The sequence below is a fragment of the Trichechus manatus genome, unplaced genomic scaffold (assembly GCF_000243295.1).
Source record: "Trichechus manatus latirostris isolate Lorelei unplaced genomic scaffold, TriManLat1.0 scaffold00014, whole genome shotgun sequence".
In the NCBI taxonomy this organism is placed as follows: Eukaryota; Metazoa; Chordata; class Mammalia; order Sirenia; family Trichechidae; genus Trichechus; species Trichechus manatus.
The window spans coordinates 28,358,332-28,372,425 of record NW_004443950.1 but is presented as its reverse complement, the minus strand read 5'-3'; the positions used below and the strand labels follow the sequence as shown (position 1 = coordinate 28,372,425).

The window sequence follows — 14,094 nt, the reverse complement described above, 5'->3', positions numbered from 1 at the left end:
CCTGACCCGAACCCGAACCCTGACCCGAACCCGCACCCTGACCCGAACCCGAACCCTGACCCGAACCCGAACCCTAGCCCTGACCCCTAACCCGAACCCCAAACCCTAACCCAAACCCGGACCCTGACCCGGACCCTAACCCCTAACCCTGACCCTGACCCTGACCCTAACCCTAAACCCTGACCCTTGACCCCTGAACCCAACCCCGATCCTAAGCCCTGACCCTGACCCTAACCCCTGACCCTGACCCTGACCCTGACCAGGACCCGGACCCTGACCCTGACCCTAACCCTAACCCTTACCCTAACCCTGCGGCACACTTGTATGCACACTATCAAATCAACACAGTCAAAGAGAGAATCAGAATTGAGGCTTGAGAGTGTAGAGATGTAAAGTAGCATTGGTTTCTGAGGGGCATGCAGCTCAAGGGGAAGGGCAGCTATACAAGTACACGTCCTTCTCCTTCTATTATTCAATGGGCTTGAGAAAGATGGTTTCCCAGGAATTGACTGCAGGCCAGGATAACTTGAGCACAGCAAATACAGAGGACTATTCAGGATGCTTCTGCAGTGGTCAGGGTGAGGAATGATGGCGGTGGTGCAGGTGGGACGAGTGGGCAGGCTTAAGGTGTACTTTCGAACCTGAGCTGCCAAGAACTTCTGGTGGATCAGACGTATGTATGAGGGGAACAGAGAATCAAAGGTGGCTTCTAGAATTCTGGCTACAGTGAGAGCATGGTAACCAGAGCCATTCTCGATCCTGTGGAAAACCACGGAAGAACAAGCTTAGGAAAATCACCAAAACATTTCCTCTGGACTTGTTAAATTTGGATGTTTGGAGTCATGCAAGTGTGGAGAACAGTGCCCAGCTGTGGATACAACTCTGAGGTAAGTAGTTTTCTAACTAAGAATTTGGAGATCATCAGCCCGTGGAAGATTTGAAAGCCACTCTAGCTCAGAAAAGGTGTGCATCAGAGTTGTATCCTTTCACCATACTTATTCAATCTGTATGCTGAGCAAATACTCCAAGAAGCCAGACTATATGAAGAAGATCGAGACATCAGGATTGGAAGAAGACTCATTAAAATAACCTGCGATATGCAGATGACACAACCTTGCTTGCTGAAAATGAAGAGGACTTGAAGCACTTACTGCTGAAGATCAAAGACTTCAGCCTTCACTATGGATTACACCTCAATATAAAGAAAACAAAAATCCTCACAACTGGACCAATATGCAACATCACGATAAAGGGAGAAAAGATTGAAGTAGTCAAGGATTTCATTTTATTTGGATCCACAGTCAATGCCCGTAGAAGCAGCAGTCCAGAAATCAAAGGACGCGTTGCACCGGGCAAATCTGCTGCAAAAGACTTCTTTAAAGTATTGAAAAGCAAAGATGTCACTTTGAGGACTAAGGTGCGCCTGCCCCAAGCCATGATATTTTTAATTGCCTCATATGCGTGCGAAAGCTGGACAATGAATAAGGAAGACCAAAGAAGAATTGATGCCTTTGAATTATGGTGTTGGCGAAGAATATTGAATATAGCATGGACTGCTGGAAGAATGAACAAATCTGTCTTGGAGGAGGTACTATACAGGCAGAAAACTCCTTAGAAGGGAGGATGGCAAGACTTCGTCTCATACACTTTGGACATAGTATCAGGAGGGATGAGTCCCTGGAGAAGGGTATCATGCTTGGTAGAGGGTCATCGAAAAAGAGGAAGAACCTCAAGATGGACTGACACAGTAGCTGCAACAATGGGCTCAAACACAGCAATGATTGTGAGGATGGTGCAGGACTGGGCAGTGTTTTGTTCTGTTGTACACAGGGTTGCTATGAGTTGGAACCGACTTGATGGTACCTAACAACATAAGCTAAGACCTCCTAGGGGTAGAATGTTATATTCACTATAGAATAATTTCAAGCTGTATAAGGAGGATCAGGAAACAGTTTGTTTACGTATTTGCTAATGCTATGATTTCCAATATTAAGTGAGAAAAGCCAGAGTCAGAGCTTCTGATCTCTTACTCATCTCTGTACCCTGCGTTCGCTACATGTCTACGCATATTGCAGCCACTTACTTGGTTGAGGCGTGAATTATTCTCCCTTCATGTACTGTAATTGAAGAAAAAATAACCACTTATTTCCTCTGTGAATACCTGGCCTTATGAAGGCTGGGCCAATTTGGTAAACATGTTATGAGAGCATCATTTTTATCTCATTCCCTGACCCACTGCCCTGTCGGCACGAGTGGTCTCTGGGCACCTCGGTGCACTAAGAAAAGTTTCCAAGAGGCTCAGGTTGCCAGGCCCTCGAGTAAACTTAGAAAAATTCTCTGTGGCTCAGTCAGACCATGGATGCCCTCCCCAAGACACTGAGGTAGGTACAGACCTGTCCCAGCCACCAGACAGGGACTTGGAAAACTTCCAGAGCCTCATCCAAGGAGCAGTCACCAGATGGAAATGCAGGAGGCCGGGCCCTGGGTGTTCGTATGTGTACAGGGTACCCTTGTGATCATGTACAGTAAATCTCTGTGAACCAAGAAACTTCACTCAAGGTCATGATTAGCACCACCACCACAAATAGTAACAACGACCTACCCACCTAGGGCATCCCCTGCAGGCTGTGGCTGGTCTGGGCAACCCTACCGGGAGTTAGAACATTTCCTGGAGGCTCAGCCATAACTAACCTTGCCCTGGTGGCGACGTGGGTGTGTGGAGCCGAGAGATCTCAGAGGCCAGGTCAGTGGAAGACCAGCCTTCTCCAACTCGGGGCCCCTCCGTCTCCTCCTACTTCCTCCCTCCATATCGTTCTAACACCCAGGGGACTTTTGAATATTGAGCTCGCGCTTGTTGTCTCCACGGTTCCCATCAAGGCACGGGATCGTGCGCTCCACTTGTTTCAACTTCCCAATCCATGACTTGGAATCCACCTGACACTGAATTTCAGCTATTCAGCGGCCGGCCACGAGAGGGCGCGCGAATAGCCGGTTCCGCCCTCCAGGCCCCTGAGCGTGGGAGCGGCCTGGCGCTGGGCGGAACCGACCTGGGCACCGCTTCCACGGTGAGAGCAGAAGCTTCCCTTCCCGCGGGACCCACCGCCCCAAGGAGGGAGCCGCGGCGGCTTCGGGACCAAACCGGTGCCGGGTCAGCCGTGAGCACAACGCTCCCTCTTCACCGCCCAAACTGCGGAAGAGGGGGCTCAGCGGGGCTTCCCCCAGACACTTTTCAATGGCGAGCACAGAACCGTCCGTTTTCTAGACATTTCCATGTCAACTTTAAAAGGAGGTGTATTCAGTCACCTTGTTATACATTTATTTCCAAACCATAATACATTATCATTTTACTTCCTTGGCTTTAAAGGAAGCTAATCCATCCCTAATGTAAATATACTTCCGTGACGGTTAAGGTCGTGCGTCCACTTGGCTGGACCACGGTTCTCCCTGGTCTGGCCCTTATGATGTAGTTTGGCGGTTATGTAATGATGTAATTTGGGAGTTATGTAATGATGTAGTTTGGCGGTTATGTAATGATGTCATCAACTCCATGATAAGAACTGCTGTGAACAGCCATTCAGTTGAAAGAGATTTTCCTTGGGGATGTGGGCTTGTCTCCAGTATATAAATGAATGTTCCAGCAAGGCTTCTTGCTCTGGATTCTGCATCCAGCTCCTCTGACCACCAGTTCTCGGGACTTGAGCTAGCAGCTAACCTACCAATCTTGGGATTCATCAGCCTCCACAGCCTTCCAGTGGGAGGCCTGCCGGTTCACCTGCCAAATTAGCAATGTGGAAAACCAGAATGCCCTAAAGTGTTTTGAATGGTCATGTTTTTACTAGTCTTCAGGAACTTAACCTTAGCTAAGTAGATCTAAAGTTTAAGAATCTATTACTGCATGAATTATATTTTAGAGATTAAAACTAGACTCTAAATGATAAATGTAGTTTAACTGATTTTTAAAATTCTTTTGGCATAGGTTTTTAAAAAGATTATTAGGTCATCTTTAACTCTCTTGAGAGAATCAGTTTTCCTTCACTCCATTTGTTCTTGCTAAATGTTAATTTTCAAATTCAAAACAGTCACATTAAGAGACAAACCCTTCGGTGTTTCATAGGGAGGCTCTGCACAACCCTAGCAGGTCTGTTACTGTATTTGTTTACCAATCTAGACTATATACATCTTGATTTTTTATCCTTTTTATTTCAGACTCAACAGGTTATATACTGAACCAGACTCAGCAGTCCAGTTACTGGTTATAGAAAGGAACCACATGTCCTGGTCTCCTACTTAAATAATTAAACTGCTTGGGCACTTGACCTTTGTATTTCAGATAACAGTAGATCAGGATTGCTTCAGTGGGCATGGCTGAGACACAGGTGACCTTTGAGAAACGTTAACAGTATATTGAAACATAAGTGTTCCTTTAAGCTCAGTAATTGAACCTATTCAAGGATGTTTTATTTGGCTTATCCCTTTGCTATAGTTTCAAACAACCCTCTCAAGAAAGGAAAAAAAAAAAAGACAAGTTAATGCTATGAAACTTCGGGTTTTTTTTGACCACCTAATCCTCCTACACAAGGACATCAATCCCATTAGGTACTTAGGCAGCTGAACCATGGTAAATTCTGAAATTATTTTAAGTATGTTACTTTGTTCTTCAAGGTATGACAATGGAAAAATCTCACTGGATAAGGACATTAAAAAAAAAGTTTTTTAGTTACGATCCAGTGAAACCTAAGGATAAGCACTACTCTGAAAGCACTTGGCCCAGGCCAAGTCTCCTCCCACTTTCTGCTGGGTATGTACAGCAACAGCACAAAGCCAGAACCCCTCCTCACAAGGGCTGTTACTGGAATGAATCATCAACACGAGATCTATTCACTTAGGTTATAATTCTCTAAGCAGTGTAGCAAATGTGGGATTTCAATCATTTGGGGGACTTCTTTCTTTTAATTAATGGTTACGAAAAAGGTGGGTTTTTTTTTAGCTTCTCTCAATTTTATCACTATAGCCTCAGATTCAGCCCCAGGAAAGGTCACAGGGCTAACTTAGCTGAAATGCACAATGTAACTCAGCGTCCCAGGTTCAGCTTTATTACTTAACAGAAGTCCAATCTCTGGAACATTAAAATTGTTCCAAAGTTTAATTAAAAACACAATTTACAAATATTCAATATCCTCTGAAAAGCATTTCCAAGTTAAGAATGAAAAAAAAATGTACATTATCTATAAATCAAATCCAGTTTGCTTCAAATTCCATCAGGCCCACAGTCAGGAACATCAGTCTTGTTAGAGTCTTCGAAATCTGAAAGAAAATGACATGCTGACTGACTTCCACTTTATTTAACATTTTGTTTTAATTAAAAAAGGGAAGTGAAGTTACACCTAGCATCCAGAAGAGTAAGTGTTAACCAAGCCCTTAACACTGAGTATGGTTATCACTGCAGTTGTTATTACAAAGGTTAACTCTATTAATTCTTTAAACAAGATAGAAAGACAACGCAAAGTAGTTAATACATTAAAAGCACACCAAGATGAAACCTTTCCACTGCTTTCTGAAGGGAGAGGACTGATGTTCCTTCTACTCACAATAGTGTTCCACTCCCAGAAATATAGGACACATACCTTCTGTTAAATCTACAAAGTTGTTTTCTACGCTGGGGGAAGGAATGGAAATCCCCATTGCTTTTCGAACTCCGCACATGCTGACAATATCACCGGGAGTAACTTGCTGTGCAAGTCCTTTAAGATTATTGGTCACCTGTTCGGCTAAAAAGAAAAAACATCAAAATAAAAACAGTCTAGGTACTGAAATGATTCTTTTAATTTTTTTTAAAAATCAAAAGAATGGAAAATGTATCAATGCAAAAACTCCACTATCCATGTTACTTACTTCAGTGTTACCACTACCCAAAGGTTTTTCCTTTAGGGACCCCTGACCCTCCTCGTATGGAAGGTGCCACATACCGAGACGCATTTCTCTGTAGGAGGGACCCAAGAGACAGATCCTGTTGGGAGGGGGTTTCGCGCTCAGACGCTCGTTCTGGGCTTCCTGGAGCTCCCGAAGCAATTTTGTGGTCTCCTCGAGTTTCCTCTGGAACACTTCAGCTTCTGTGTGGTGAGAAAAAGAACACGCTAAGGAAAACGTGGCCATACTTGTGTTTGAACCTGCACAATACACTGAGTCCTCTTCTCTGGGGCTTTGCTATTTTCTGATAGTTCTTGTCGCCTCAAAGGACCTGTTGCCAGGGGCGCTCAAGTTGATTCTGACTCACAGCAACCCCATGTTGACAGAGCAGAACTGCCCCGTAGGGTTTCCCGGCTGTAATCTTTAAGGGAGATCACCAGGTCTTCCTCCCACGGGGTAGCCGGGTGGGTTTGAACTGCCAACCTTTTCATTAGCAGCCGAGCGTGTGATGTTGTGCCATCAGGGCTCCTTCTGGAAGGAGAACTCCCCCTCGAATGAAATAACTACCACAGGCGTGCTTTACTATTCACTTCACCACTGACCAAGATTTTGCTGTAATGAATGGCTACGTTAATCTGTACTAATGTGACATTAAGTCTTGACTACCCGTGTTGGGTGGCGTTTCCATCAAACCCTCTGGAGCACTCTCACCTTCGGAGTCAAAAACATCAAGGGGCACACCAAAGTTCGTGACCGCTCTCAGTGCCGTGAGTCTGTCCTGGTTATTGCAGTCCAAACGCCCTGCCGGCTCTATTTCTGTAACCTGCGTTGAAAAAAAAAAAAAATTATTTGAACTTGCAAAGCCATGACACTCCTAACTAGAAATTAGTAAGATGGCTTGTGTTTCCAGGCAAAGTTAATCCACCTATTTACTCTGGAGTCATAATTTTGATGCCTACAGAAAGATGTCAACCCAGAATACCCTTTTAAAATGCTATTTTAAATCCTGGCAAAAAAGGGTCCCTCCATAAATTCCCACTTCTCTGTGATGTAATGATGTGCTGTATGGAATTTGCATCCTTTGGTTTATATGGCAACCATTCTAAGAGAAAGATCAACAAGAGCCTTGTTGCTGCGGCCTGAATTGTAAAGAGCTTTTGGCAATTCTGACCATGCCTCGTGTTTCTGAGGCTACAAAGGCATACATCCGAGCCCACACATTCGCTTTCCTATAGTAGATCTTTACCATAAGATGCCTCCTGGATAGCCTCCAGGCCCCAAAGCTAGGCTGTCAGTGTTGCATGGGAGAAACACAATCCTAAAAAGGGTGGAGTTTTCTTTTTGGAACCACAGGACTCAGCTTGCATAACCACAACACTGCTTTTTAGAAATAGATGAACCCAGATAATTAACGCAAAATTAATGGCTCCAATGTATACACTATGGTATTGCTCTCCAAGTGGAATCAATCTGAACCCCTGATTTCTTACCTACATATGGGCTACAAGTATACAGTGAGGAAAAGTTGTATAATGTACACCTTGGCTCCAGTATATATTTATGGTTTGCCATTTCAGCTGGGCCCTCAACCCTACTCTACGGTCTTTTTACTTCTTACCCAACTTCCTTTCCTATTCTCAAATGTTCTTTCACTCTTGCCTCCTCACTAAGCACATGACCTTGCTTGTTGCCTCTTTCTTTGAAAACAGTGTGGTACCTAAATTCCTTTACCATCTGCATCTGTATTTACTTGATCTCTTATCTCCAATTTCTCTTTCCCCTCAGTTAAAGTGCTTAAGTCTCTCTAACCTTCAATGTCTCTTTCACCCAGTTTTCCTCCATTCATTTAGCTCCCTGAAATGACACTTGCTGGTCTTCTTCCAACTGGGTTTCTGTGCAGCATCTGACCCTGCTGAACTGTCTCTCCTCCTGGGTGTCGTTCTCTCAAGGTTTTCCAAACCAAGCTACTGGTCTCCCCCAAAGTCCGTCCTTTCGACCTTTTCTCAGTCTACATGTTCTCCCCGGCAGTCTCTGTGCTAACGGCTAAAAAAAAATTCCACTTTTAAGTTGACAACTTCCAGGTCCATGCCCACAACCCAGGTCCTGGAGATACTTCACAAATCACTTGGCACATCTGAAACGGAATGTGCTTTGTTTCCCTACCAAGGTGTGCTCTTTCTCCCGTACCCCCTACGTAAGCTCATGATACTATTAGTACCCCCACGTACCAGGTCCTATCAATGGAAGGTCTACTGTAGTTCCCAACTCCTCTTCTCTTCCTTTACACTGTCATGCTACTCATTTTTGTGCTTAGACAAGTCCCACAGCTTCTCACTGGTTCTCCTTCCTCCAGTCTCTCTCCTCCACAGTGTATCACAGCATCCTATCTTCTAGGACAAAATCTTAACTTCTTAGCACAGCAAACAGACACTTCATCATTTGGTCCTCATCACCTTTCCTTCCTCCTCTCCCAAGGCAGCCCTTGGCCACCCACTGCCTGAGCTCTCTGCATGCCCTGCTCTCTCAGATGCACTGTCACGACACGCAGTTCTGCCACTTGAGATGCCTGGGCCTACCTGCTTGGATAATGCCTACTCCTCCTTCAAGACACGGTCCATAGGGCATCTCCTCTGTGAAGAATCTATGTAACTTCCGGTGTTTCTTCAACCTATTTCCACAGCATGTACATTACACTCATGATTCCCTGACTTCCAGGCCTGTCTACTGCAGTAGCTGCTACTGAGATCCCCATGAACAAAAACAAGTTTCTTTTATCTCAGGAGGTACTCAATAAATATTTTTCTTTTATGACTTATTTTCCATTTACATTTCTTATAAAGAATAAAATACAATTACCTCCATGTCTTTTGTTGTGTCAAATGTCCTGGTATGGCCTTCACCTTCAGCTGATGACTAGAAGGATAAAGAGAAACAACTCCCTATTAAAACATACGAAAAGAAAATAGGAAAATACCAAGTTTCACGGTAAGAGAAAAGGAATAAGAATATAAATTATTAGAAAATGAGTTAAATACAATTACTGGCATTTTGAGAGTATTTTGAGTCAGGGGTACCTATTTTTACTGGTGACTTCAAGACCGATATTTCTATGCATGATGAAAAACTTTTACACATTTTTAGAAGGTATCTGATAAATACCTACATAAATGGAGTCTGTTTTCAATGACAAGTGAATCTCATAAGAAGACAGGAAGGAAGGAACTCTAGGGACTGCTCTGCATTAACAGAGGCAATGTTCTCTGATAACAGAGGATGATTATAAAATATTCAATACTACAGAGAATGTGAAAGTCTCCCATAATCCCACTCCTCAGAGATAATGGAGATAATAAACAACAGACAAATGTATCATGAACATCAAGCAATAATGATCCGTTGGCTTTTTTTGAAAGGTGTACTGTGATTTATTTAACCAATTCCCAATTTCTTAAAATTATAAACCACGTTACCATGATATCCTTATCTATAACTCCTATTCTTATTCTCTAGGATAAATTCTGAGAACAGGAAATGCTTGATCAAAGGGCAGAGAAACTTTACATTTTGAAATATACTGCCATATTAACCAAATGAAGGATATTCAGTTTTGGTTAAAGACAATTAACTCAGATTGGTGGGAAGGATATATTTTTGAACTGATGTACAATTTAACATACTTTAGGTCAGTTATCACTGAATCTTAGGTCCTGACTTCAGCTTTGCCAACAGGTCACCCAAGGAACAGCAACCGTATGTGTAGCTGTGAGCAAAGGACATAAGATACTACAGCCACCATTAAAAGTTATGACCTCCAAGAGATACCGGGTTCTTCTAACTACAGTGACGAGGGCACTCTGGCTATCAAACTCTCCTTGACATCCGCAGGAACATTTTCTGGTTCTAATCTTTGAGCCAAGACTGAATTATTCCCTGTTACGAACTATCTTCAGCTTAACTACAGCCAGTTTCCAGGTATTAACAGAAGACAGCAAAAAGAGAGGAAGCTTTTTGTTTTTTCCCTTAAGCTCCTATCATTGTGCTACTGCTGCATAATAATAATTAAAAAAAGACATTCCATTAATTTTAGGAACTTAGTTTCAAGCTAGTAAGTAAGACTTTTTTCTTTTTTGTTAGGGTACACAGCTCTTGCTGACTTCTGAGCTGTAAACTCCCTTTTTGAATCCTACTATATTCCCAAGCTGAGGAAGTAATGATAATCCTCTGGCCTCACAGATCCTGGCTGAGTTACTTGTTTCTATTCATTGTCCTCCAGCCATGGCCTCTACCCAAGTTGGGCTGTCTTTGCAGGGGAACGGAGTTCAGCTGCCATGCGTTTAATCCCATGGTTTCGTAACACGGATTGACTAACGTCTGACAGCCAGTAATAAATCAGCCTGTTTCTTTAGCAGAGCTCTTACCGTCTCCAACTCTTGTAGGGTTCTAGAATGCCCTCCTTTCGTTAAAGCGTCCAATAAACTATCTGCCATAACATACGGATAATCTTGACATGTGGCCCAAAACTCATGGATGCTGAAAGAAAGCGTTGGCAAAGTCACGTTCATAAAACTCTTCTCCATGGGCTTAATCTTACTACATAGTCAAATATTTCTTAGTTTATATACCATAATATAAAATTTGTCTAGGCGTGACATTTTACGCATTTACAGGGATAAACTTCTCATCATGAGAGAATTACACAACATCAAGAACACAGTGAAAATGAAATGTTCCTGGGATTCTCCAAAGAAAACTAATGATTGGAAGAGCCCGGCGTCGGCCCTCAGAGCCCCCCCCCCTCCTTCACACTTCCTACCCGTGGCGATCTCATTTAACTCAGGACTCCAATATTTACTAAAAGACTTTCAAAAGTAAACCTCCAGTTTGGACCATAACCCTAGGAGAGCTCCATCTGGATGTCTAGTAGCCATCTCAAACTTAAAATGTCCTAAACTGATTTACTGGATCTTCTTCCCAAAGCAGCTCCTTCCAAAATCTTCCCCTTCTAACAGCATCTTCATCTTCCTAGGCTCAGGCTGCAACCCCTGGAGTCATCCTTGGCCTCCTTCTTTTGCACCCCACTTCACTCAATGAAGAAATCCTACTGGCTCTATTGGCTTCTCAAAACCTCTAGAGCTATTCCTGTGGCCCCCGCCACCATCATCTTTCATCTCCACACAACAGCCAGGATGATTCTTTTTAAATTATAAGCCAGAATGGTTCACTACTCTGTTCAAAATCCACCAGTAGCTTCCCGTCTCACTTAGACCAAAATGCCAAGTCCTCACAACCATCTACCCCACCTGACTTCTCTGTCATTTTCACCTTCACTTGCTCTCCTCCTCACAGATCCATCTCCTTGCTCGGAAGTGTCAGGCAGGCTCCCGCCTCAGGGCTTCTGCATTGCTTTTTTCCTCGCCTCCTTCAGTTTTTGCTCAACTTTTCACCTTCTTGCCCGAGCTTTCCCTGGCTACCCTCCTTAACCCTGACTACCCTCCTTAACCCTGACTACCCTATTTAAAATTGCACCCCTCTCCCAATCATGGCACCCCTATCTTCCTTTGCTGCTTTACCTTTCTCCAAAGCATCTATTACCATCTCACAGGAGCACACGAGGTCTTTGTCAGTGTTGCTCCTTTGCGGAACCCCCAGCGTCTAGAAGAACGCCTGCACGTGTGGGTACGCAATGCCTATTTGTGGAACTCACGGACAAATACTCTGGAATTAATTTGTTCACACTGGTGAGAAGAGGTCTAAAGGAAATAAATAGCTTGATCTTCAACCACACTCAATTTCTGACTTAGGCACCCCTGCCTGGTTCTAATCTAATCAAGACAAAAGACTACATATATACAAAAGTTACCAGATTTCCCCTTTGTCAGAAAACCAGGGAATGATTAATCTAGAGAGTAAAATTCTCTCTTGCACATAATGGAAGTTGACAAACTACCAGTGCAGTGCCAAGAAGGAATCACCCAAGCTCACTGTCCCACTCTGAGCCGGAAGCCTGAGAAAATCAGGCTGATATCTCATTTTGTTGATGGGATGCAAAGTGTCCCCAGCATTCTGAACTGGAACACAGAAAGAATGTTCCCCCACTAACATGTAGTAAGGGATGGTTGTATGTGAGTGCAACAGTCTATCTATTATGTAATGAGCCAAACAAGCTTATATGTGAGTTGCCTTAAAAATCGAGTCACCCACCACGTCCTAGTTCATATCAAAAGTCATCAAGTTGAGACAGAAAGGGCCACATAAACCAGAGACTTCATCAGCCTGAGACCACAAGAACTAGATGGTGCTCTGCTACCACCAATGACCGCCCTGACAGGGAACATAACAGAGTCCCTGATGGAGCAGGAGAAAGGTGGGGTGCAGAACTCAAATTCTAGTAAGAACACCATACTGAATGGTCTGACTGAGACTGGAGGAACCCCGGAAACCATGGCCCCTGGATTCCCTATCAGCCCAGAACTAAAACAATTTCCAAAGCCAACTCTTCAGACAGGGACTGGACTGGACTGTGGGACATAAAGCGATACTCGTGAGGAGTGTGCCTCTTAGCTCAAGTAGATACAAGAGACTAAACAGGCAGCTTCTATCTGAAGATGAGATGGGACAGCAGAGAGAGTTAGGAGCTGGTTGAATGGACATGGGGAATTGGGGTAGAAAGGAGAAGTGTGCTGTCACAGCAAGGGGAGAGCAATTAAGGTCACATAACAATGTATGGATAAATTTTTATATGGGAGACTAACTTGAAATGTAAACTTCATTTAAACAATAAAAAAAAAAAAATTAGTTTTCCCAAAAGGAAAAAGTAGGTTCCGCTACCAAAAGAAAAGGGGAAAGACGTGTGGTAGAAGAATTGGGACCGAGGGGCTGGAAGTCCCAGTGGGGTCAGGGAGAAGTGTGGTGATGGTGGCTGAGTAAGGCACAGAGGGAAGAGGCTGTCATCACAGAGTGGGACGTCTGACTTGTCATTTCAGGTGCAAGAGTTTCAGGTGACGACAATGTCCAGGGTGTGACCATGGCACTGGGTGGCGAGGAGGTCAGGGAACCAAGACACCGGGGTGTGAGAGGCTCAAGAGCCACGTGCCCAAGTCTTCATTAATGAGGGTGTAACTCTAATAAAGAGCACTGGTGGTGCCGTGGTTAAGAGCTCGGCTGCTAACCAAAAGGTTGGCAGTTGGAATCCACCAGCTGCTCCCTGGAAACCCTATGATGCATCTCTACTCTGTCCTATAGGGACGCTATGAGTTGAAATCAACTCAACAGCAACAGGTTTTTGATTTAACCCTAATAAAGCTCAGCCCCAAGTGATTGAGTCCAAGAATAGTATCTGTTTCAAGAAATGCAGTTCAATAAACTAAGGCAATTAAAAACAAAGGAAAAAAGTGATCAAGTTTGGGAACACAACTCACTGAACCAGAAATGTTATAGTAGATCAGATGACACATCAACATTTTGAAATCACAAGTTTCTGAACATTAGTATCAATGGAACTATGCAGCATCCTTAAAAAAATATTTTTGTAAGAATTAAAATACTACAGATGTCAACATCAGAAAATATTAGGGAGATATGTTCTCACTTTAAAATACTCCGTTTCCACTGTGACGACTATGGATCTATTTAATGCCTGTCAGTCTCGAGAGGAAAAAAAATAACTGAATGCACCTTCTATCACTTGGATAACTTTGTAAGTCTATCCACAAATCACATATATACATTGTTATTTTAGAAAAATGTGGTACTCAGAATATTGATTAACTAGTAACTCACCTGAAATCGCTTGGAAGATCTGAGTCTTCCCCATAGGTTGAGTAGATTAAATCAGAATCGTCCTTGCTGATATTTGCAAATGTGGAGTCATAATGTGGTGCGTAAGAACTATAGGGTCCATAATTCAAGTATAACACTGTTGATAAAAAAATAAATACTACAACGCTATTCTTCAACTTACATATTTGTCTATTTTCTTGTTTTATTCAAAGAGTATCATCTTTCAACTTTACTCCTTCACTGACTGGTACAAATAACTAAGACATTTCCCTGGACACCTGTGATGTCACAACTCAAGTGAATTTTTCCCCACAAAGGGGACAGAGGAGAAAAAAAAAAACAGCCAATATCAACTTATTTTGAAAACTAATAGCCAATTTTTCAGTTTCTTAAAAAAAAAAAAAAAAA

The 14,094-nt window shown here is 43.2% G+C and overlaps 1 protein-coding gene across 1 annotated transcript in view; it reads right to left on the bottom strand.

Moving 5' to 3' along the window:
- Positions 1 to 4,626: 4,626 nt before the first annotated feature.
- The window catches only part of LOC101353120 (bromodomain-containing protein 7-like), a 45,680-nt gene continuing 36,212 nt past the window's right edge, over positions 4,627 to 14,094 (bottom strand). Inside the window, exons 12-17 of the mRNA XM_004371644.2 lie at positions 10,326 to 10,437; positions 8,764 to 8,820; positions 6,619 to 6,730; positions 5,967 to 6,110; positions 5,625 to 5,768; positions 4,627 to 5,304 (exon numbers count right to left, since the gene is read on the bottom strand). Coding sequence (XP_004371701.1) covers positions 5,249 to 5,304; positions 5,625 to 5,768; positions 5,967 to 6,110; positions 6,619 to 6,730; positions 8,764 to 8,820; positions 10,326 to 10,437 — 625 coding nt within the window. The 3' untranslated portion in view covers positions 4,627 to 5,248. The remainder of the gene's footprint in view (positions 5,305 to 5,624; positions 5,769 to 5,966; positions 6,111 to 6,618; positions 6,731 to 8,763; positions 8,821 to 10,325; positions 10,438 to 14,094) is intronic.